Source organism: Protopterus annectens, chromosome 2.part0, assembly GCF_019279795.1.
Source record: "Protopterus annectens isolate FY-2018-M chromosome 2.part0, PAN1.0, whole genome shotgun sequence".
Taxonomy (NCBI): Eukaryota; Metazoa; Chordata; order Ceratodontiformes; family Protopteridae; genus Protopterus; species Protopterus annectens.
The window spans coordinates 1,236,176,765-1,236,203,075 of record NC_056728.1 but is presented as its reverse complement, the minus strand read 5'-3'; the positions used below and the strand labels follow the sequence as shown (position 1 = coordinate 1,236,203,075).

Sequence of the window (26,311 nt, the reverse complement as noted above, 5' to 3'; positions counted from 1 at the left end):
AAGTAAGAAAATGCCACCAGTTCATTTATGCTCATAAGGAATTCATCACATTTACTGACAATTATATGTTATTTTAGACTTTACCTGCAAATGATTATGTTGATGATGATCTGCTATTTTGCCACTACTGAACTTAATTACCTCCAAAGAGTGCACAATTTGAATGAGATGTTAATATTTCAGATTTGTATATACATTGGTGATGTAGTCTTAATAATACAATAAAAATGACGCTCATCATAAGGATGTGGTATACTTATTTAACCGATGAAAATTACCCTCAGATAGATGTCCATCCAAGATGATTTCTGGAGCTGTTGAATATCTTCAGAGAAAAGCTTGGTTGCTACCTATGCCAGGAACATCAACATGCTGCTCAGTAAAAAAAATATATCATAGACCACACTATTTTCAATTATTATTACTATTTTTGTTGCCACAATAAATGTACATAGGAAGTTACTAGGCTAATGGCCTGAGGGCCCTTACAAGCCTAGCCAAATTTTACCGTTGTGACCATGATCTGTACCCATTGCCCCTGTCCAAGAGAGACACAGGTGGAACCCCCAGGGTGAATTTATGGTTACCCATCCAATCATCCAGATTGCATTTGAAGAGGGCCAATGAGGTGCTCTGTTTGATGTGAAGTGAGAGTCTATTCCAAATGTGTGGTAACCTCTGGGAGAAATCTGTCCCTCCAGCAGGTTCTATTGATGTTACATACCAGGTTTGGGTCTTTAGAGTGAGTAACCCATGTTGCATTTGACTTGCAGATGTACAGCATTTCCAGTGAGGCAGGGTCAAAGTTTGCCTTATATGCAAGGTATAGATCACCTCTGAGTAGTCTGTATAAAACAGAATAAAGTGATAGCGATTTTAGCCAATCTGCATAGGATAGCTGCTGAAGACCTTGAATTTTCTTTGTCAGGAACCTCTGTGGTCTCTCCAATTGCTGCAGGTGCTTTGAAACGTACATGCCAAAAGGGGAATTGTACTCACTTATTGGCCTAATGAGTGAAGAGTACAGGGTGGTAATAACTTCATTTTCTTTTTCAAATCAATGCCATTACTTATGAGGGGGAGCCATACAGAATGCTCTTCTTACCACTCTGGAGACATGGTGATCAAAGGCAAGGTTACTGTCAACCTACGTGGCCAGATTTCTCACCATTGAGTGCATACTTAGGGTATTGCCATTGATGTGGTAATTTAAAAGAACATTGCTCTTCCTGAAAGGGATGCTAATACATTTTTTTTGCATTGAGTTTGAGGCCATGACTTTGGCAACAATCATTTGGTTGGGTAAGACCATCTGGAAGGATGTTGACATCGTTTGGAGAATCTATGACTACACCCAGTTTGCAGACATCAGCAAACTTTGTCAGCCACAGTCCCTTGGTTTTTGCTTGTACTTCGGAGAAATAGATTCCAAATAGTAGAGGTCCCAGGGCCGATCTCTGTGGAACACCACTGGTAATGGGTCTGCTGGTGGAGTCCCCTATTTTGACTGTATAGGTTCTTTCAGAGAGCCAGTTTGCAACTCACCTTACAATATAAGGGTTGTCTAGCTTATTTCATTTCTCCAAGTCTTCTGGGTTTCTAATACCATGATAGGAATGGACCCCATTCGTAAGTCAAAGTGTGAAGATAGGTGAAGGCTGCCAGCCTAGCCAGATAGAATTTTGTAGATAATTCTGTCATTTGTAAATATTAATATAAGCCACAGGCTTGTTCTCTTAAACAGAAGAAAATGCTGTTAAATGTTGAACTTCAAAATCTAACAATAGTGCACTCTGCTGTAGGAAAGCTGATAAGTCAAGCATTGTGTAATTGTCTGATGTCAAAACTCGGAGCCGAGATGTCTAGATCAACGCATTCTGCCTATTGTTGGAGGCCGGAGTTAATGGCTAGAATTTACATGTATAATTTCTTTTATTGCTCTGGCTTCCTGACCAGTTGCAAGATCATAAGGGCTATTAACCTCTGAGTTTCTGTTAGCCTGGGAAAAACAGAAAATTGTTAAGAATTATGTAATGTGAAGCAGCACTGTATTATCAATTTAAGGAGAGAGAATTAGAGAGCATTTATCATTTGTCTTGAGAACATCCAACTCACCAGCACTTTGCCTGTGTTCTATATGTAAGTTTATTTTAGAACTGTGTTTTCTCTTGGCTGTAGCTAGGAACTAAGAAGATTAGATTTGTTTTTCTGTATTGATGTCAGAACTTTTCTACTGCATTATCTTAAGTATTTCTCTGTGATCTCTGAACTCTTGACTAGCACTGTGTAGTAAGAAGTATTGTCTTGTGTTTTTATTATTTATTATTAAATATTTTTAAACATTTCAACGGTGGCTGTTTTGTGTAGAGATAATTTAAGCTCTAAGAGTACATTGCATGTACTTAGTGATATTGTACAAAGCCACTCCAATAGCTTTGCTGTTCAGTCACACTTACCATTTGGATAATAATATTGCACAGTATAATTGGACACTCTTTCATAAGGACCTTTTAGTAGATGATAAATATTAGTGGGTGGTGGCAAGTGTTACTACCGTATAGTCTGGGTAAAAGGGGCACAGCTGGAGAACCTGTGCCAGCCTTCCCTAGGATTGTCTGTGTGGCTGTATATAACTCTTATCTCAAAGTGTGTGTGTGTGTGTGTGTGTGTGTGTGTCTGTGTGTGTGTGTGTATGTGTGTGTGTGTGTGTGTGTGTGTGTGTGTGTGTGTGTGTGTGTGTGTGTGTGTGTGTGTGTCAGCTACTTGGGCAGGGACATGAAGCACTAGTTGGACAGAGAGGGTGCTGGATGTTTTAGCTTACCCTCTAGGCTGAGATCTGGACCCTATAGCTGTGCCAGTGGGTAGTCTTATTGGAGAACTGGAGAGAAAGGGAGAAACCAGCCCAGGCTGACTGCGATCTCTGTGTGCTCTTAAGGGAAACTGTACTTTACTGTGTGTGTATTTCTTATCCTTTCCCTATATGGACACCCCTCACTGGTGTTAGTGGTGAGGATTGAGGCTCCCTGATTGCTTGGACAGTGCACGTGTGTCACACAAAGTATGATTAAAGTTTATGAAATTAGTATTGTTTCAATCTTTGATGTCAGCCAGAAGTGCTCTTCGCAGTGCTCTCAATGTGCCCAGTAATGACTCTTTCTGTAATTCATGCAGGGTTACATGAATTGGTAACATATCTAAATACAATTGTAAATTCTTTTTTATAAGACCCGTTGCTCCTGCTACTATTGGAACTGTCTGGGTATCTTTCTTCCACATTGCTCTCATTTCTGCCTGCAAATCCTCACATGTTATGATTGTGTGTCTCGCTGTACCTAAGACACTGTAGTCAATGGGTGTGGCAATTTCAATAATCAATGCTACTTTTGTCTTCTTTTCATGGACTACTAAATCTGTTTTTCTAGTATCTATCTTTTGAACTGTTGGTAATGGGTGATCCAATGTGATGTAGACTTCATCATTTTCTATGATGCTTTGTAGCTCATGTTTCCAGAGTTTTTCAGCCACTTCAATACCATAATGTTTGCACAATCCCCAGTGCAACAATCTTGCTACATTATTATGCCTTTCAGTATACAGTCCTTCTGCCATTAGTATGTCACAACCAGCATTAAGGTGTACAACTGTTTCCAATTCTATTTTACAAAACCTACATTTGTCTGCTTCTCCCACATGTTCAGTGGACTTTGTAAACCAATGTGTATGTAGCCCTCTATCTTGGGCCACCAATATTAACCTTTCTTCTCTTGGTTTGATTTTGTTTCTCCTTAGCCATTCCTGTGTTCGATCCTGATTAACATGAGGTTCTTCCAGAAGTTTCTATACTTGCAACTATATTTATGCATTTTCCACATTTCTTGCATTCTCATCTGGTCCTTCACCTAATATTCTTTCTTTTGTTTTTTGGCACATTCTGTTAATGCCTGAATTTTATCTACTTCTGGTTTGGTTTCCATTCCTGCTTGACGCTGATATTCTTCTGCTAAACTAAGCAGAGAAGTCATCTTAGATGTATTCTCCTCACTTTTCAAAACTTTCGCTATGTTTGGGTCTTGTGAGGTCAGCAGATATGTGTGCAGTCCCACAATTGCAGATCTATACATGTAATCAGTTTCAAGGAGGCCCATCCCTCCTTTGGAACGAGGAATATATAACCTTGGTATGCACTGATTTTTGTAAATCATTTGGTGAGCATGAAGCATCCTTCTTGTTTTCCTGTCTAATCTATCCAACACATTTTGGGGTCAGACAGTCACTCCAAAACTATAAGTTAGGACAGACAGGAAGAGAAAATTGGTTTATAGCTTTAATTTTGTTCCTAGATGACAACACTGTTTTCAGGATTGATTTATGTCTTCTAAGGTATTCCTTACTAAGTTTTATTCACATTTGTTCATGTTTTATTGTTGATCCTTCATCAATTCCTAAATATTCATACACTCCCTCTTGCTCAGGTTATTTTATATCACATTCTTGTCCCAAATTATGTTTTCTTGGTGCTGCAGTTTCCCTGCTTTAAATGTTGCTTTTGCATATTTATCAAGACCAAATGACATTCGTATATCATCTGAAAAAGTTTTGACAACTTGCAGTTGTGCTTTCAGTTCTTCACCTGATGAGCTATACAGTTTTAAATCATTGACAAAGAGAAGATGATAAGTCTTTACACTATGTTCGAAAGAGCAAATGAAACAAACTGTAAACTCAAAGAACAACTCCTACCAGTATCCAAGCCGTAGAAAATTTATTGTTTAACTTCTGAGGAAGTTTCTGCGTTCAGAGACGATAGCGCTAAACAATACATTTTCTATGGCTTGGATACTGATTGGAGACGTTCTTTGAGTTTACAGTTTCTTTACACTATGTTGTTTTCTAGGAGCCAAATTATAGCCATGGCCGAAGCTGTTAAGTAGACGGCTTAATGGGTTAAGAGCAAGACAGAATAGCAGCAGTGACAGAGTCACCCTGGAATATCCCCCTTTGAATTTTTATCTCTGGAATAATAATATGTCCTTTGTCATGGTTTAATTGCTAAGTGGTCTGCTACTGTTTCATGGTCACTGTAATGTAGCCAATCAGTGTAGAGTGTATCTTATACATTTTTAAGCACTCTTTTATCCAGGAATGTGGGATACTATCAAATGCTGTTTTGTAGTCAGTCCATGCCATACTTACTTCCCCTTTTTACAGTTCTCCACTATGACTTTATTTAACAACAAATGACTCTTTGCTCCATATGACTTTCTTTTATTGCCCTTTTGTTCTATTGCCATAATTGAGTTTGTTTTCTTCTAAATGACTATAAACTCTGTCAACATCAATTCCAGTGTATAGTCTATACGTCATTGGAAGGTAAGTTATTGGTCTATAATTTTTAAGATAGCTTGCAGGTTCATTCTTAAGTAGGAGCATTGTTTTTCCTGTTGTCAGCCAGGTTGATGTCTGTTCTGGTTGCGCATATAAATAGTTCTTACTCATGGCTAAATCTTCTTGCAGAGATGTTAGTACTTTTAAACAGAAGTTGGCTTGGGGGTTTCCAGTTAGAGGCTTTCCTTAACTTTGTTCCAATCTCTCTGGCTATTACTTTATCCTATTTCATATCCGTAACCTTTAAACTTCTTAGTCTTTCTTTTACTTTTTCTATCCATTTAGCATATTAATTATGCTCCACAGGATCTTCATAAATACTTCTCCAGAAGGCATTTATTTCCTCTTTTTTTGGTGGTCTTTCAATTCCTTTTACCTTGTTTCTCAACTCTCTATAAAACTTTTTTGGGTCATCAATAAATTGCTTATTTTGTACTTTTCCTTTATTTTTTTCTGCATATTTTCAAAGTTTCTATGCCTGTGCTGAGATTTTTAATTTGTTATTTGCGATAGTGCATGATAGATCCTGATCTGTTCTAATACTGTGCACTTCTTTTATGACGTATATTTTTCTAAGTATTTTTGTTGATCTGTTCCCTCTTCTATACTCTTCTAACAGTGACACTTCTTGTTTTAAATTTATAGTTTTCTCTGTTCGATACCTCTATGATGGTATTTGATTTCTCCCCTCCCTTTCCCTCACTACCCTGTTCTTGTAGAACTTTATCAGTTATTAATTTAGCTGCACAGTAAAAAATCCTGTTTACTTCTCTTATATCACATGGTTCTCTATGGACAGTCCTAATTACTGTATTCATTTGTTTTATCAAACTTCTGACTTTTATTGACCTTCTACAGTCTATTTCTTTCACTGATCTTAATATGTGTATCTCTATTAAATCAACTCTTCTCTTAGTTCATTTTCTTCTAAAGTGAGGGCACATTTTTTGTTTTCCATTTCCTGTAGGCATTCTATAGAAAGTCCTATAGCATCTTCCTGTAGCACATTTTCTTTAATTTCATCCTGTGCCATCCGTTGCTCTGTCACATGGGAACTCACTGGCCTATCACTCCTCGACATTGACTGCATCAGAGTTTCCACACTTTCCCGTTCCTTCCTTCGCTGTCCAGCTTCAAGTGAATGTTTATACTGGTTTCCTGTGGAAGGTTCCAAAATATCTTCACATGTTACCTGACTAATTGCTTCCCGTTCCACTAGTTTCCCTTTAATTTGATGTCTATTGCTCTATCCTGTTGTGGTGCTTTCGGAATTAGATTTTCTGCAGTGAATCCTTCACTTCACAGGTGCTCCGTAGCCTCGGTTTCTATGTCTTTAACTCCCCCTTACAAATCTCCTTTTCTTCTTTTCCTCTTTGTCGTCTTATTTTTATGTTGGAAAGTTTTCCATGTCTGGATTCTTTTGCCTGTATTTCTCTTAAACTATCTCTGGTTCTGTTTTTTTTATATTGATTAGTTTTGTTTTCTCCTTTGCATAAATATTACACCATATTAAATCTCTTTTTCTTTCCCATGTCCATATTTCTTCTTCAGACGTCTCTTGATCTTCCTGTTTCTCCTTACTCTGTGGACTCGTTTCATTGTGCTGTGGTGTAACCTGTATTAGACCTTCTAAACCAAATCCTTCACTTTGCAGGCACTCTATGACATCAACTTCTATTTTTTAACTTCTACTTTAATAATCTTAATAACACCAGTGTAAGACATATAAGAATAAAATACTGCAAAATTGTGAGCAAAACCTCAGTACCCTCCTGGAGCAGAAGAAACTCCTGATGTTGCACCATAGGATGCCCACTTCCTCCTTAGCTGAAGAGCTGTCCACTAGTAGACAGAAAGCCCAAATGTTCACAAAGGAAAAGTACCACTACGGAAAGATGGATACATTTTAAAGTTAATCGTTAAAGAATGTGCTTGCAGAGAGCATATATGATAGCAACCCCACTACTCCAGCATGACCTTAATGGATTTGGTCCTGCATTGTTATAGATTTGTCCATCTGGACCTAATATCCTCCAGTTCCAACATTCCAACCTGCCCCTTCAGAGACAGTATGATTTTAGCTTCTCAAACAAGCTAGGCCTCAGAAATTCCAGTTAGTGTGCTAAAATAGAATTTCTGTACCCAGCATCAACAGGAAGACATTTTTCTGGTGCGAATTTCACATTTTACCTTCAGAGGAAATTTTGACTATGTTATTTCAGCATTCTCAATATCCATATTTGGCTTCTTCTATCCCATGATTTCATAAAGGTACTTTAATAACCACTAAACATTCCATCATTTCTTCCATAGGGAGCAACATCTGATCAATGGAGATCCATCATATGCATGCTGCAGATATTGTATATTTTACAAAAAAATATCTGAAGAAAAAGAGATACCGTTGCCCAGATGAGATGCCCAGCTTAGTCTGAACTTCTTCTTCAGTGTTATTTAGGTGCTTAATACCCAAGTGCTGTATAAAAAACAAACCAAAACATAAAGAATCAGTATAGTGATGTATAAGATAAAATACCACACTGTATAAATTATTCAATGCAGATGCAGTGGAAATGAAATGTAAATAATATTTGTCATTCCAAACTCAATAAACCACTAAAAATTCAAATAATAAAAGAAACAGATTATGTATAATAAATTATAAATAAGGCAGATCATTTCACCATGAAGTATATGGAATGCACAGCTGTCCAAATAATGCTTTACTGATATCAAAAACAGGCTGAAAACATCTTTACTGAAAAGTTTGAGCTGTAAATAGAAAAAAAAATACAAAAAGTAGTAACAGCAAAGAAGGATTGACAAACTTTGCTAAGCCATATTACCAGTAGCCATAGGAGTCCCACAGGATTCTATCCTCGGTCCTTTGCTGTTCTCCCTATTTACAAACCAAATAGCTTCCTCCTCCCCCACTGCCTCAATAGTGCAATGCGCAGACGACAACACTACTATATGTGCCGCCCCTACTCTAAAGGAACTTCAAACCCTCACTCAAAATAACTTTACTTTAGCTGAAGCATAGTTCACTAACATTAAACTTATACTTAATCCTAAAAAAAGAAACTAATGCTCTTTGGCCCTGGTAGATCTCCTCCTCTAAACAATGAATTTACCATAACTGCCACTGACAATACTCTGATCACCCCAACCACACACACAAAACTGCTAGGCGTTGAAATAGACAATAACCTAAAATTCGACATACACATAGCACAAATAATCAAGAAAGTAAACAAAAAGCTTGGTCTCCTTTACAGGAACAAACAGTTCATGACTAAACTTACTACAGCCACTATAGCAAGAACTCACCTCTTATCCATCCTCCTTTATGCCTCCCCCATCATGACTATTATCCACTGCACAGAACTAAACAAAATAGAATCTTGTTACATCAAGATAGACAACTTTGCAAATGACACCTCCTATAGATCCCACCACTGTCTATCCCTCAAGCAACTCAACTGGCTGGAGTTGCCTCACCTACTCCTACACAATCAACTCTCATTAGCACACAAGATTTATTACCTTCCTGACAAAACCTCAGCACTTCTGCAACTAATACAGCTCTACGTCACCACTAGATCCTTAAGATCTACTAACCAAAACCTCATATATGTTATCAAACATAGAAATGATGCTGGTAAATCTCTCTTTGCATGCACTATTGCCAGAATTAGGAATTCACTCCCAAGCCAGATTTCCTATACCACATCTTTTATTCATTTTGAAAAGACTCTTGAAAACTCATTATGAAAACAGCTGGCTTTGTTCCTGCTATACCCCTGGCTAACCCTCCCCACTGCATTGTTTGCAAGGATTCCATCAGAGATCACCTGTATCCCCTGGTATACTTGTTAAATCAATGATATGTTCCTTCTAACTTAATGACATATACTGTATTAAACTAATGCCCACCTTGGGAAAAGAAAACTGAAAAATGTATGGCATTGTATGTAATATATACTACAAAATCTTGTAAATAATTACTGTAAATTTGCTCATAAGTATTTCCTTCATAGAAATCATATGTGTTTAGGCTGCTTATTTGTTCTCTCATATATGTAATGTGATGTTAGAGCTTTTCTCCTTGGACTTTCGCTGAAAATGGACATGTGTCCAGTCAGACTTTCCCGATTAACAAATTTAAAATAAAATAAAAAAAATAAATAAAAGATGAAAATGGTTGCAGCAGTAAAACATGACAGAGAATATAATGAGAATGGCAGGCTTATTAGAAATGAATAACTACAACTCATCAGATTAAAGAATCAGCCCTTCAGCAATTTCAACTGGAGCCCTTTTAAACTGCAAACAATGGAAGCACTTGGTCCGCAGAATAAACAATGTTAAGATACAGCAACTTGAAGAAAGCCAAGCAACGTCAGAACTGCTTCAATAATTAACAGATTCACAGCTCCAGATCAGAACTTAACAAGCTGAGTAATGAAATCACAGATGCAAAAGCTATGAGACATGGGGGCACTGAGAATTTCCAGGTGTAAAAATAGTTAATAATACTAAAGGTAATTACTACAGGCAGCTAGCTGCCTCCCTCTAAACTATTCTGATTTTGAACAGAGATTGACAATGAAGAGAATTTAACCTATTCTGAATGGTTATAGCCTCATTTAGACTATGACACAAGGGAAGACTACACTATTGAATGAGTCTCCCAAAAAGGACAAAACTTTAATGGAAAGTGTTACTCTTATCAGGGAAAATTCTTAGTGAGGCATCACTGAGCACCCAAATTCACATAAGATATATCTGGAGCTCTTGGACATAAATGGCCCCAGACCTTTAAGTAAACTGCTTGATATTCAAGCCTTTGGGGATATGTTTGACAAGGGTGCACTGGTCACACAAGCTAAGAATTCTTTCATTGTTACATGGTATAAGAGAATTACAAATATTTGCATAAATCATAATGGCAGACTTAGCAGTGGTATCAGTAGATGCGGCTAGGGTTCGTGTTTCGTGCTGAGGCTCAAAACCCACCAGAGTGACAGAGAAAGCAGACTTATAATCCATTTGGTAAAGAAACATGCAAGCCATTCATCCTTGGATGACAACAACTCACAGACAAATCTGTGAAGTTACTGAGATATGGCTTCAGTGCAATGACAGCACTCACTCTATACCAGTGTTTAGCACCCATCATGCATTGAGGCCTTTGGATAACTATGAGAGAGTGGTTGAAAAAACATCATCACCTCAATACCTCTCAAATGTCCAGATTTTCTTAGTATGTCCAGATTTTTGCTTCATGTTTTTGGTCCGTTTCTCATAAATTTTATGGTTTTCTGGCAAATCATTTTGGACTGAAATAATTAAATAATGACAGACATTTGAGTTTCAGACTCCATATCCTTCAGAAAAATGCATGCTAAAGCAAAACCTGTCATTGTGGTAAATTTCTAAGTTTATAAGAGCAATATTCAAAATTTTCCCTATTTTGTAATCCTTTGTCCCCTTATTATTTTTGGCTTTTCCAGATTTTTGCACTAAGAGGTTTAGAAATATGATCATCTCACATCACATTATCTACAGCCCTTACTTAAAGCACTTGAAGATCTTAATCACCCTTAACAAATCCACATATTTCTTCACTGCTACCTACAGGTAACATCAGTGTTCCCCAGATATCATGGAAATTATTGTAATACAACTGAGAGGTTAAATATCAAACGGAATACTTTATTACTCGGGGGCTTCAATTACTCAAACACTGAGTGGACCACTCACATCTGTAAAAATGGATTTGCTCAATGTTTCCTAGACTTTGTTAATACCATTTCACCTGAGCAAACTGTAAAACTACTTATTAAAAGCTTTAATATTCTTATCTTGGATCTTACCAACCTAGCCCCTGCAGGAACCCTACTATGCATTTACTTATTCCTGGTAAAGTCTGACCTCAAAACAGTTACCCTCCTTCTCAGTTTTAATGGTGCCACCCCACCCCTAAATGAAACCATCTTTAGGAGCATCTCAAAGGCGAATCTACTTAAGTCTGTAGAAGATCTATTTCAAAATTCCAAACAATCCCCCATAAATTGACCCACGTAAGAGGACTGCCACATTCACCTTCAGTTTTTACCAACATCTAAACAACTGCATAGAAAAATATGCACCCATCCAACCTAAACATAATTGTAAAATTCTGGAGTAAATATCTTATGGAGTTACTCCTGTGTTAACAAACTGTATAACAAAAGAACATAATAATTAGAAATTTCTAAGAAATTCCCATCCCCTACCCCAAGATCACACTAAAACATGAGAGCAAGGAACCTAAGAGCAGAATGTAAACTAAAAGTCACTACCAATACCAATGGAAATTTCAAATCTTTCTTCAGTTATGCCAGGAAATCCAAGACTAATCTTCAACAATGCATTAAACCTGATAATAGATGCAGGCAACACCATTAGATAATACGTTTCAGCTATAAGCTACATAAATATATAACCTTTTAAGAGTCAGGAAGGCTGATGCACTGAAAATTAAATTATAAGAGTGTACAAATTCATATATTATTATTACAGGAATGAAAACAGTTATTGCCAGCCCCATGTATTAGAAGGATAAAGCCCTTAGATGTGCTGAGTTCAGTTACTTAGATGTGCTGAGTTCAGTTACTGGTTTGGGAGTCTGAGCTGTAGGTATGGGAAAATAGACATGCCCATTGTTGGGGAAGGATGACCACCTGACATTGCAAAATATGACTGGCATGTGTCAATACCCCAATGAATTTTACAGCTAGGAAGTAGGCTTGTTCACATTAAGTATTTACAGGCTGCATAGATACCAAACCAGGGACAAATTTGCAATTTTGCATCCATTGGTCCTGGTTATATTTGAATAGGGTTAGGGATGAGCTTTGCTTCACATGGATAGGAAACCTGTTCCAGAGAAGAAGTAATCTTTAAGACAAATAGCTATCCCTCCAACATGTCCTGTTTATGCTGCAGATGATGTTTAGGCCCTTAGATCGGGTATGTCTGCTATTTGTTTTGCAGCAGTGCAACAGTTCCATCAGTATAAGATCAGAGGGTGCCTTGTAGGCTAGGTGTAGTTCACCATGCAGCAGCTGTAAGAGCCTGCATAGGACTTGTTGTTTGCTCCCTGTATTACTTTTGTGAGGAACCTCAGTGGTCTCTCCAGTTGTTGCAAGTGACTGGTACTCAATGATTGGTCTAATCAAAGCTGAGCACAGCCTCCTTGGACTTGGATACTGTGCCCTTACTTATAAGTAGAGCAACATAGAATGATTTTCTCACCACAGTAGAAATGTGGTGATCAAAGGTCAGGTTACTGTCAATATGTGTTCCCAAATCCTCAAGCATTGGGTCTACTTTAGGGGTATGTTATCAATGTTGTAACTTCCATGGGTATTTCCAAAAGGTACTGTTATACATTTGTTCACATTGAATTTTAGTACATGGCTCTGGGAGTAGTTGTTTGCCTGTGTCAGGTCCTCTTAAAGGGTACCTGTGTCTTTAGGAGATTCAGTGACCATGCCTAATTTGCAGTCTTTTGCAAACTTAGTCAGCCAGATGACCTTGATGTTTACAGTGACTTCAGAGAAGTTGATGCCAAAAAGGAGAAGCCCCAGCTCTGAACCTCCTATCTTAACTTCCTATGTCCTATCAGTGAGACAGCTGGCTATCCATTGGGTGATACATGAGTTTAAAGCTAATTTTTGTAAGTTTATCTACAATGCCCAAGTGAGGTATACTGCCAAATGCCTAGGCCAGGTAGAAGGAGACAGTTTGCACTGTTCTGCCCTTTTACATGTCATTAGTGACCTCTTCGAAGAAGTCCACCAGGTTAAGTAGGCAAGACCTGCCTTAGACAAAATTGAACTGGGGAGGATCCAGTGTCTGTGAGTTTTCTATGTCATTGTTTATATTATCCATGACACGTATGGGTTTGTAGCTCCCTGGGCCATGGAAGACCACCCTTTGTGCAGAGGTATAACCGTTGTAGTCCTCCATTCATTTGGCATGAAGCTTGTCTGGAGGCTATTTATTTAACATTTGTTTCCCTGGAAAGTCTGACTGGGACTGTGCCCATTTTCAGTGGAGACCTGGGGAGAAATGCCTAGATGCATATCTTTGGAATATGAGAGGAAACCAGAGCACCCAGAGGAAACTCACATGAACACAGGAAGGACATGTAGACTCAGCACAGAAGGTACCCCAGCTGAGAATTTAACCAGAGAACCTTTTGCTGTGAGGCAACAATGCTAACTGCTACACCACTGTGCTCTGATTAGATACAGTGGCCCGACAACCAGAGTTTGAATCTGATGATCAACCCAGTGTCTATTTATGATGATTTCAAGCAGTTTGGTAAAGGTTACTTGTTCATTTATTGTATTGTTAAGAAATACAGGTTCAAAAATTTTATTTTGTAAGTGTGCTGAGTTAAAGAAAATTAGTTTATTTTTTCGTACATTGAGTGTTGAAAGAGAACATTTTTAACCACATTTCAATTGTGTTTAAAATACTTTTTGTTGCTAGTTGTAGTTTTCATAAAGTCCTTACTGTACTTTAAGTGCAAGCTGCTTGGCAGATTTTGTAAAGGTTTAAAAGCACTATCACTGAAATTAGTACATGTATTCAGAGTACTATCTAAACATGTCTCATTGTTATTAAAGCATCCAATACACCTAGCTGTATAGAGCTCAGTTTTATACTATGTAATTAAGTGGCTGTTTCTAAATCAGTCATTTTGCTACATCATTGCTCAGTTAATATCTTTGTTGCACTGCAAGAAAACCTTTCAGTAAGGCAGTATCCAGTCATATGGCCTTTCTGAGAATTAGCTAGAAAAAAGTACAGTGAACTCAAATTGTGCCTTTATTACCTAGCAGCAGGAAATACACGGTGATTGTGAGCTAAACTTATTGACACTGATAGGTAAACCACATTCAGTGTGTGGGTAGGATCAGACAGGTAATGACTGTAGACACAGTATGAATCAGGGCCATGCCCAGGTAGGAATAAAAGGATATTCAGTTTAACACTATCTCTGTCCACACATACAATCTCTTTAGTTATATAAACTAGATTTTATGATTTAAAGCAGTAGGTGTAGCTAAGCGCCCTAAAATTTCACAGACTATGCTGCAAGTATGTATAGTTACTAAGCAAGAATGCCATTACCACACCTGTTTTTGCTTCCAACTATTTTCAGCAGAGCATTTCATTTTGACTAAGCTCTATGGCTGACTTATGCTAACATTGCCAAATGCTTAACAAATACACTAGTCTTGCAAGTTACAGTTAGTTTTTTTTTTTTATTTTAGTCAGCCTGTGGTCCTCAGTGAATTCAAATGATAAGCTTTCCAGCTTCAACTACCTGCATTTTTTGCAGCCCCAAAATATGCAGGCTGAGGTTTGGCCATTATGTTGTTAGGCAAGCTGATGTGGAGTATGACATTGAAACAGAGGCAACTAGTTGCAAACAGTCAAGCCCACTATCCGAGAGCTGTCAGTTTGGGATATTGCACCAACCAAATGAAAAAACAGGACATGTACCACTCTAGAGAGGTCTGAAGTAAGATGCTTAAAAAGGCTGATGACCCTGAGAGGAAAACAGGAAGATGTGACGACAACAGGAACCTGGTCCTTTAAAATTAGCTTCTCATTAAATGCACCTCCCAGATTATATGCCTTTGATGTAAATTCCAGCTTGTCACCACTACAGATGATGTTGGGGACAAGACTAGAGCAGATGATTTGCACAAAGCAGTACTGTTTAGCATCGACACTGGTCTTCTAAGTTTTGTTTCAGCTTATTAACCAGCATTCAGCTACAGATGCATTCCAAGTGCTCGTCCAGGCTGCTAATGTTGCACACTGATTCTTGATGGAAAGAGAGACAGAGTTGAATGTCGTTGGCATAACAATTGCGTGTAGACTTTTCACTCACATAGTGTCTCCTAATTAAGGCATGTACACAGTGAACAGCAATCAGCCTAAAATGGAGCCCTGTAGAGCACCACAAGTGACAGATTAAAAGACAGAGAAGTTAAGCCTTGAAAGTATTTTGGGTGCTCATCTAGAGAGGCAGGAGGCAAACCAGTCCAGGACTGTACTGACGATACTGCAGTTTTGTCGCAGAGTCCAAAATCATTCCATTGCCCACTTTGTCATATATATTAACAGGAGATCTAACAGTACCTGAATAGAATAATAAGATTGGTATGTCAAGGCAAGTGAAAATTAAAGACTATTGTAGGAGTCATATCCGTACTGTGTTGAGTACAAAAGACAGATTAAATAGGACTATTGATATTACGCTTCATGTATGAATCCAGTTTCACATAAACCACCTTCTCCAGAACCTTTCCCTTAAAAGGAAGGCTAGCAATGGGAGTACATTACCATGATAACCGGGATCTTACCCAGCCCTTTTCAGCATAGGATTAATTGAGGCCTCCATTAACATAGATGGAAATGATCCATCTGAAACTGAGGCTACAGTGATCTGGAAAGGATTGACCAAGCTCATCTAGACAACAGAGATGCAGGGGACTAACCCACAAGCTTTTGTGTACACAGAAGAGACTAAAATCCCTATAATCAGATAACAAAAACTCACAGCAAGGCAAAGACAGCAAAAACTCTGTAAGACTACTCATGCTGTGTGCTAGCATACTCTATGTGACACCATATCTGAGTGAAGCAAGCTTATATGCAAACACCTGTGCAGTCTGTTCAAGTTTCTCAGGGGATAAAGTATTATAGCTGTCCAGGTAAACTGCACAGCCTTGCAACCCCCTAGAAGAGCAGAGCTGGTCAGTTTGCCACCCCAGAGACATCTTGTGACAAGTACATAAACTCCTTGTAGGAGGTCTGTATTCAGTTTCCAAAGGAATGCTTTTCCAGGACCATTTTTTCCCTCATGTTGTCCAGTGCAATGGCATTTGTGTTCCAACTTCTGCCCAGTCCTCATTAACTCAGAGTTTAAAATCAGATTATGTCTCTTGTGGTGCACCATGAACTGGGTCTAAATGGCTGGGACTAAGATGCCAAGATTCACCTTGAGCGGCCCATCTTAGACACTAAGCATTCCCTCTGCATTACTAGCAGTACAATCCTGCGATTGTTGGTTCTGTAGAGAACCTAAAGTTAAGGGTGAGCAATCCAGATTTCCTGCACACAACTAGTACTAGTATGAGGGGAGACAGAACCCAGGGTTGCTCAACCATGAGCTATACAAGGCAATGGTCAGGTCATAAAAATGGTTTCATCTGCAAGCTTGGAGAATAAGTCTGAGGTGTGCTCAAAAATGTAGGTATCAGAGGTAACCTGAGCAAACCTAAATCCATCCATAATATACTGGAGTTGTCTTAAACAAGTGCCAACTCCTCACCCAAGCGGATACGCACTTCTTGGAAGATAACAGATGCATAGGTACTCACAGTTTGCCCCTGTACCAATAATAAATTCAAAATAATTTGTCAGCCCTTTTTTCAGGTCTATATTATAAAATCGAATGCTTAGGTGATTGTACATCTAAACATCGAACTTATAATATCGAAAGCAAAAAACAGTGAATGGCCAATTTAATGCAGGGAACGTTTCCCCTTGGCCGTTCACTGGATTTAGCCATTTTGTCTACTGTAGAGCGATATCAGAGTTGGTATGTTTAGCTAGGGGGTGTGGGGGGCACAGCCCACCATGTCGGGGGTGTGGGGGGGGCAAAGTCCCCACTTAGTTTGGGTGTAAAGTTAATTTCTTTCTGTGGCCGACCGACATGTTTTCCTGCACCATTCAACAATTTTGGGTTCGATATTACAAGTTTGATGCTTAGGTGTTCGATCACCTAAGCATTCCATCTCATAATATGGGCACCTTTGTTCACCTTCTCCAACTCAGTGGCTGAATAGTAAAAAAATTGCAGCCTTACTCCGAGCCCAATACAGTGTAGGTTATTAAATGACAGATAACTCAGGGGGACACTAAACCAAAGTTTTTGTTCATGTCTTCACTGAAAAGCCAAGAGTGTCTAATGCAGCCAGTTGGACAACATATCCATTGACTTGTTCCATGTTGATCTAAATTTGAATGCAGCTAACACACAGCTGCATGAATGCAGTTCCTACCTTTCAGTTCCACATGACTTGAAGTAACTGTGGGCACATCATGCAGAACAGAGATAACTCTAGCAACATGCCACTACATGCCATAGAAGGAGCCACTTGAGCACAGCTATGGGCTGCAGGACTGGCTCTGGTGTTAAGAAATGTGGCAACCAATCCTGTATTTCTTCAAGTCATAACTTCCTACAGACAATAAAAGAGTTCTGAGAAAGCAAAAGAATGGAGTGCCAGCAACTGCTCCCTTTTAAAGAAGAGTTAAATCTCATATTTGAAGAATGAACCAGTGTATTGAGGTAAGCTCTTGAACTAACCTGTATAGATTATGAAATAAAAACAGGAATTTCGAAACTTAGAAAGGCTAAAACTGTCAGTTAAACGTGAGTTAGAACCAAATTAAAATATAAAAGTACAAGTAAGCTATGAGTCAATTACCAAAGACAAAAATAATTCTAAAATAAAAAAAATTAGAAGATACAGATAAGTCTCAATACACCTTTGCCAACAAAGTTAATAATTAGCCAGCAACAGTAGACCCTTTGAAGATCTTGAGTGCAGGACAATGACTTAGCAATCAGAAGAAAAAAGGGGGAGAGGAAAAAAAGTCTTCAAAAGACAACCCCCAAATTAAAAAATCAAGTAGCAAAAACAATAACAAAAATGAAAAAAAAAATCTATATGCAAAAGTAGACTTCATAGAGTTTTTAAATGTCTTGTGATTGTGTGACCGTGATCTTAGTAAAAAGGGTGTTGAGGGCAAAGTACTACATATGAGGACTGCATGGGGCACTGTACTTACTTATAAGGGTGGAATATGTTTACACCCAATATCTTCTGTATGGAATCCATGAAATGTAGTGTTTAAGATAGCATACTTCATGCAGTTACATAGGGTTCTGCAATTTTGTGATCATGAAACTATTATATTTAAGTAAAGCAGTATGGTGGGAGAGTGGCAAATTTATTTGTTTATTTATTGATATTAGATTACCAGGAAAACCTGATAGGGTAGGTGCCCATTTTCAGCAGAAGCTTGGGAATAAAAGCTCTTAAGTGTTATAGAAACATTTTAAAAACAATTTTATGTATACTTTAAATAATTGTATCAAGTTAAACATAATGTTGATGACTTTGGATAAAAATAGATACAACTTATGTGACATTGATTTAATATTTAGAGAAATTTCATCCAGTTTAGAAAAATTGAAGTTGAGTTAGCATAATACAGAGAGGAATATTTAGACATGGGTGGTACAGTGGTGCAGTGGTTAGCATTGTCGCCTCACAGCAAGAGGTTCTCTGGTTCGATTCTTAGCTGGGGTGCCTTCTGTGTGGAGTCTGGTTTCCCACATTCCAAAGACATACATCTGAAGCATTTCTCTTGAGGCCTCCACTGAAAAAAGTGCTCTGGACCTTCCTGGTAAACAAATGTTAATTAAATAAATATGCTTACTCCTTAGTTGCACAACCACAGATTAACGAAAAAAACTCAGTGGCAGGGTGAACATAGCTGCACAAACTGGGATCTTGCATTGATAGTATTAAAGTAGGAAATGTGGATGAAAAGTAAAATTGAGGAATTGTGAATGGAGATATACTACCTACATAAATACACATTCATCATCCATAAATAAATGGCTACATAAACAGGTAAAACAAAAGACAGTGTTATTGCATGACTATGAAAACAATTCAACCAAAACAACAGTCCACAGTGCCCTTTGTAATGAAGGAATGTTTGCACTTTTTGTCAATTTCACATTACTTCCTACCAGCCAAACTTCTAAATTTCTGTGCTGATAAATCTTGATAGTTCAAAAAAGGCACAGACAGACATTTATCAGTGTGGCAAGTGGCTTTCACAGGCAGAAGAGGAATTTTTGGCACAGTCTAAAATGAAAGCAACTGTGACTTTTTGTTTTTGCTGTACATTAGTGTTATAAATCGTAGCTCATAGTAATTATGTGGCTCTTTTATACCACTGTTACTGTGTAGTGTGGTTTGCGTTCAGCATTTAAGATGCTTATTTCATGCCTGATGCCTTTTGAATCAGTCCAGCCTCCATGCATTTTGTTACTTGGTCTGTTTTAACTGGAGTCCTCTTTCCTGTTTCTTTTTTGTTGTATGTCTTTAAGACAAAGCACAAAATCCCCCCTCCAAAAAAAAAAAAAAAAAAGAAAAATGCTATAGAAGTATACTTTTTATCAAAAGCTTATTAATTGTAATGAATTTCCTGATAAGTGTATGCTTAAGGCATCAAGCACTATTTAATGATATATTGATAGATGAGACTGAACCCAAAGGTAAAATCTAGAACACAATCATAGAACATCTAAATGTTCCGAATAAAATGTGTACATCAGGTCACTTGTGCTAATGGCTTTGACACATATTGTTTCCTTTTGTTCTAGACAGGTGATTCTACCATGTTTGTCATTTTGTGAGGCCGCTAAAGAGGGCTGTGAACCTGTCCTACAATCTGTGAATGCTTCATGGCCAGAATTCCTTAGATGCTCTCAGGTTGAAAATAGCACAGACATGGAGAATTCCAGCAGGAACTGCTTTTCTCCTCCGCAGGGAAAAGGCAAGTGAGTTAATGACTTATACCAACTTTCTTGTTTAAGACCAATAATGTGCATTTTCTTTCAAGATACTCTCAATGTTCAGCATCTGTTATGATTGTGGTCTGTTTGTTACTTACTCTACTTAGTAATGTTCTTTGAAATCATAGGTCATACTTTGTGGTTTTGCAGAGGCATACAACTATCACTATCAATGCTGTAATAGTTCTGTAACGTATGTTCCTCTATTTTTATATGGCAAAATAACAGAAAAAGTAACTTCACTGTGATATTATAAAAATATTGATTATTACTTGCCCTTACACATATTAATTTGATTAATCTGTGTCTACAATCCCATTTCTCTGGAAGCAGAGCTGGATCCAGCACTAGGCGACCAAGGCAGTTGCTTAGGGCCCACTGGTTCCGAGGGGGCACTGCTGGCTGGGTTATTAATTTCTTTACTTAAAAAAAAAATAAAAAATATATTACTTTTTTAAGGGTGTTCTTTAAGAATGCCTTTGTGTACATATCTGGTCACACACACTTGTTGTGTTTCTGCATGATCGCTGCACAGATCTGTTGTTTACATCCTCCACATGCACAGAATTTGAATTCAAGAAGATGTTCCTGTGCTGTGGACCACAGATGGACAGAGTAGGAGGTGAGTGTGCAAACCAGGAAGTACAAGTATGGTGAGTGGATATGTGTGTGTGTGTGTGTGTGTGTGTGTGTGTGTGTGTGTGTGTGTGTGTGTGTGTGTGTGTGTGTGTGTGTGTGTGTGTCTGTGTGTCTGTGTGTGTGTAAAATGCCCATGTTAGGAACAGCAGATGGCAGTCGGAATTTGCTCAGGCTCAAAGCCTGTACCTTAGTTACAGGTAACAAGAACCTAACTCCTCTACCCCAACTACCAAACTGTTAAAAAATCAAGTTTTCATGTGCATTTTCAAGGAAACTGAGTTTGAGGTGCATTTTTCAAGGAATTGAGTTGCATTTTCATAGAATTGTGAGCTTTAAGGAAAGAGAAGGTTACTGCTGCTCATGCTAAGTCTGTTTACAATGTACAACTGTTTTGTTCAGCTAATGGTATCACTATTGTGCAATAGAATTGAAAAACATTGCTAGCAGCACAGCAGGTAATATATTTGCTTTTGATGCAGAAGGCTGAGGTTTCAGCTCCCACAGTATGTAGATGGAATGCTGATACTATGTTATTCTTTAAGGGGGTGGGCTGCTGCAGTCTTGAGTACGTCCTCCTTTGGATGCCTAGTAACTGTGAGCCTGTTATCAGTTTGCCATCTATTCCCCATTGCAATATCACCAGCTTACCATTTTTAATGTAATGTAGGCAATTTATTCTTCAAAGGCAGCAAACACTGAATTTTGCTAGCAGCAACCTCTTTATTAGTTACAGATCTCTTTAATATGGAAATATTCAGATGACTTTTACTTCTGCAGAGATTGAGGATATTGACTGATATTGGTGGATTGCAATGACAGAAGGCTGAGTGGCCTTTTATGGATAATACACGTTCTGAATTGGGCAGTTTTATCATTATTGGTTCATACATTTTGTTCCATTGCTTACTAGAAAATGTTCAAAACTATAAATTTAACAGACAATGTAACAAGTGGTTTAATACAATCAGGAAGATGAATCAAAGAACTCATGCATGTTTGCATGGTCTGAAAAATGGGTGCAAGGGGCCTATGATTTGAAAACAGCCCAACTGTAAACCTTATCTATTTACCACTAACCAGATGCATTTTCTTTGACTGTGGGCTTCCATGCCATTTCAATTAATTCAAGTTTCAAGGGCTGAGAATTTTTAATGCTAAGTCTGTTTTCATTGTGAAATTATAGTGCATTGTTTAGCAAATGTATGTCCGTGTTTGTGCTATAAAATTTGAAATAAAAGTTTGAAATTAAATCCAAATATCTGCAATCAATGTAGAAGTAAAGCAGATATAGTATGCACATTAAGAGGTTTGAACAGTGTTTGTGGTAAATGGGGAGAAATACTCAAGTAATGGGACACAGGAATGGCTGCATTGCGGGCTGTATATGGGGGGCCCTGATCCATTACCCTGAATAGGGCCCCATTTGGCCATGATCTGGCTCTGTCTGGAAGTGATAAGCTCTAACTGTAGACTCACTGAAGTTCACATGCACATACCTGACAGGAAATGCCATTATATTCTTACACCAGTAAGTATGTTTTGCAGCTATGATTTCACATATTACAAAGGGGATAAAGGCTAGTATGATAATGTTTAGTAGGCAATTATGTCTTGATAAATGTGTAGACATAACTTTAACCTCAAGAGCAAACCCTGGGAAGTCATAAGCACAGATACATTCCTTTAGAAGTGTGCATTCCTGATACATATTGTCATAGTCTGCTCTAGAGTGACTCTTTGTCTTTCTAGATTTCAGTTTCCCTTTTTCTGACTCTTTCACTGTGGTAATTTCCAGGGGTAATTGTTGTACTGGCAGTTGGGCTGAAGAGTGACCTGCCCCCCCCCCCATTAACATAATAAGAAAAATGTGTTAAATTCAGAAAGTTGACTGATATTTTTAAATTAAACAGAATAGTTAACTTTCAAAAATTCTGTTTTGCCCCAGGTGCTTCAAATTCTGCTCATGCACATGTGTATTAACACTAGTGTTCAAAACTTATATCAGACCTCTCCTGGAATATAATAATTCCTTCTATCCTTTAAAAGAGGACAACTGAGAAGGCTAGAGGGAGTTCAGAGGAAATTTACAAAAAAATTCTGAAATTGAAGAATGTGGGATATGGATCATGATGTGAGAAATTAAAATTATTGAGTGTCTGTATACAAATTTTTTTATGATCCAGTTCTGCAAATCATATTCAATTTAGAGGCTAATACCTATGTTATAACACATAAGTATAGCAATATGCGATTTATAATGAAAATGGGCAATTCTGAGATGAGGTATCATTATATTTCTGTTAGAATTACAAAACTATGGAATGACATCCCATTTAATGTTAAACAATCTAAGAGTTTGGAAACTTTTAAGAAAAAAATATATATATCTGGGCTGGTAGAAACAGCTACATACCATATTTGGAGGAATCAGCATTTCTTCCCAGCTGGGCAGCTTAAGATGTTGTCTTTGAACTTAAAAACTTATGAACTTATGAACATGCATAGAGTTCCATGAATATCCAAAACAACAAAAAAGCAAAAACAAAAAAGTTCAGCTTAATCCACTTGGTATGTCTTCAAAACAGCCTGGCATTAGGTTTATCTCACCAGCTGACAGAGCTCCTGGTGACATAATGAATGTCTCTTAAGAAGCATCTCACAAGCCTGTTTTATGAAGCTGCAAGAAGCCTTTGCATTGGCTCAAGCTGGAAGGAAGGAAGGAAGCAAGGAAGGAAACATTTAATGTGTGAGTCAGTACAGAGTAATTTTTTTAAGTGTGTATATATATATATATATATATATATATATATATATATTTTTTTTTTTTTTTTTTTTATGGGTAATCTGCCTGCTACTGCCAGCATGTAGGGAGGTAAATACTTTATTTATTTTAGGGGTGGGCATAGATATTCACAATTATCCTTGGTTTTGCCTTATATTAAAATCTGTTTTTTTGCAAAATCTATAGAGTTCTAGGAATTCATTGAGTGCTGTGGTCACTAAATAATGCTAGACATTTAAGTTTCAAACTTAATAGTGTTTTGGGGAAAAAGCATGCTAATGCAAAGGCTGTTATTCTAACAAATTTCTAAGTATATAAAGGAAATACCTGTTCTTGGTTTTGATCCTGTGTCCCCTGTCATTATTTAGCTTTCTCATTGATTCTTGAATGAAGACATGGAGAATGTGAGAGGCATTTGAGGGTGAGGGTGCAGTATACTGCTTACTGTTTTCTGACAATAGAAAACTGAGAAGATAAATTTCTGTGTGGCAGTTATTTGTGTATTTTTTCATTAATTTGATTACAATAAATTATTTGAGTTGCAAAGTCACAGTTATACAAGTGTGTGTGTGTGTGTGTGTGTGTGTGTGTGTGTGTGTGTGTGTGTGTGTGTGTGTGTGTGTATGTGTGTGCGTGTGTGTGTTTGTACACGTGTGCATGTCCAGTGTACACACGTGTATACATACACACGTGTACACGTGTGTATGTCCAGTGCATTGCATGCTGTATTTTGACAGCGAGCTGAGAAAATAAATTTCACAAGGGTTGTCTGTAGATGAAAATGATTGTCACTGCTGTCATTCTGTTCAAGTTAAGGAATCATTATTCTGGTTTTGCAGAACTGGTGTGCATTTTTATGAAGCCAGCTGGAATACATTACACTGGCTATCTTTAACACAATCAGATATCTGAGGTGTGCACATTAAATAACATAGTTGTAACTGATGAGTATGAATGTGTACAGGAGAAGGTAAGCAGTGTATCTAAAAGTAGCAAGATGGCCATAATTGTTTCATTTTCATTGCAGTCAAACATCAGCATTCAGATCAATACCTGAGTTGTATATGATAGCAAATTATCATTGGCAGAGTGTCTTGTCAAGTAGTGTTGCCATCTAATAGCAATCAGTTCTATGGTTGAGTTTTCATACATACATAGAGATATTTCAAGAATGGGCAATAATGCCTTTCTAGCCTGACAATATACTAAAACAGTTGTTCTCATAATATGTGTTCAGGCTGTTCTTAAAAATATCTAAACCAGTGCCTGCTTTAATGTAAGTTGGTAGTCTAGTCCATGCAACAGCTACTCTCTCAGTGAACCAACTAGTACACTTTTCATACGTATAGAACCTTCTACATAGGTTGTCCATTGGTTGTCTACTACAATCTTGATGATCTCAAACATTCTCATAGGGAGATGTCTCAAAATGCCCTATATACCTGAATAAGGTTTCCTCTTAAATATCTATATGAGACACTGTACAAGTGCAGATATTTTAGTCATTCATAATCACTTACATTTTCACATCCATGGATGCCCTTGGTATATCTGCTATACTCTTTCCAGTTTACTCATGTTTGTTTTCTTATAAGATTTATGTATTGCTATCCCATACTCAAGTTTGGGTCTAATATAACTAACAAACAATGACTTCTTCATTTTTGATTTCGTAAACTTTATAAATCTTTTTATACAATCTATAGCTCTATAACTATCATTAGCCAATTGGCTGATATGATTAGAAAAACTCAAAGCTGTATCTATCAATATACACAAATCCTTAAATTAATCTACAGTTTCAATCACTGTGTACTGTATTAAGTACTCAAATTTTACTTTATATCCCCAAATTTCATAAACTTAGTTTTTGATGTATTTATCAGCATATTATTCTCCTTTGCATAAATGGCCAATTTAGTCAAGTTACTTTGCAGACATGCCCTATCTGTAACTCATGTAATCAGTTTACCCATGTTCAAGTCATCTGCGTACAGACAATAAAGCACCTAGATGAAAAAGATAGATCAGAAAGATACAATATAAACAAGTAATGGCCTGGGCTAGAGCTCTGTGGAACACCCTGGCTGTTACCTCGAATTTCACCTGTCCAGTTGCTTTTTGATATTTGCCATGTCTTATTTGTAGGCCATGCAGCTATAAAGAGTACATCAGTACTTAGTTGTTCTAATTTATTGATCGGTGTTTTGTGTATGGCCATATCAAATGATAAATAAATTATATCATAGCATAGGTTTTTACTCATAGCTGTTATTATATTGTTATGGAGCATCATGTTATAGGTAGTAATAGGTCCATCTTCAACATATGCATGCTGATTTATGATTTTGAGTCCCAGGCTTTCCAATCTGACAATAATTTATCCAATATAACCTTCTACATTATTTTTCCACAGCATGAAAGTAAACCTGTGAGTCTGTATGACTCTGGGTTTGTCCTATTTCCCTTTCTAATAAAGGCAGGTTTAACAAGTGCATGTCTTTAATCATGAGGAATCTCCCTATATTTACACAAACTAGTAAGTAACACATATAATGCTACTGTAAAATCATGCCAAAGTGTTCTCAGGTCATTATTACTAATTTTGTTTCCTTCCTGTGCTTTGTTTGGATCCAGTTTGAGCAGTACTTTTTCAATATAATATAGTTCTTTCAGTATCTGAGGTTACCTGGATGACACTTGGACAATGTACTTCCTTTGAGGAAACAAACTGTTTTGCATAAGATTTTGCAAACGTATCTATAATC

At 37.5% G+C, this 26,311-nt stretch overlaps 1 protein-coding gene across 2 annotated transcripts in view; it reads left to right on the top strand.

The window, feature by feature from the left end:
* The window catches only part of CORIN (corin, serine peptidase), a 1,415,152-nt gene that overhangs the window by 516,887 nt on the left and 871,954 nt on the right, over nt 1-26,311 (top strand). For both annotated transcript variants that reach the window (XM_044061411.1, XM_044061410.1), the window contains exon 5: nt 19,931-20,103. In XM_044061411.1, the coding sequence (XP_043917346.1) occupies nt 19,931-20,103 (173 nt within the window). The remainder of the gene's footprint in view (nt 1-19,930; nt 20,104-26,311) is intronic.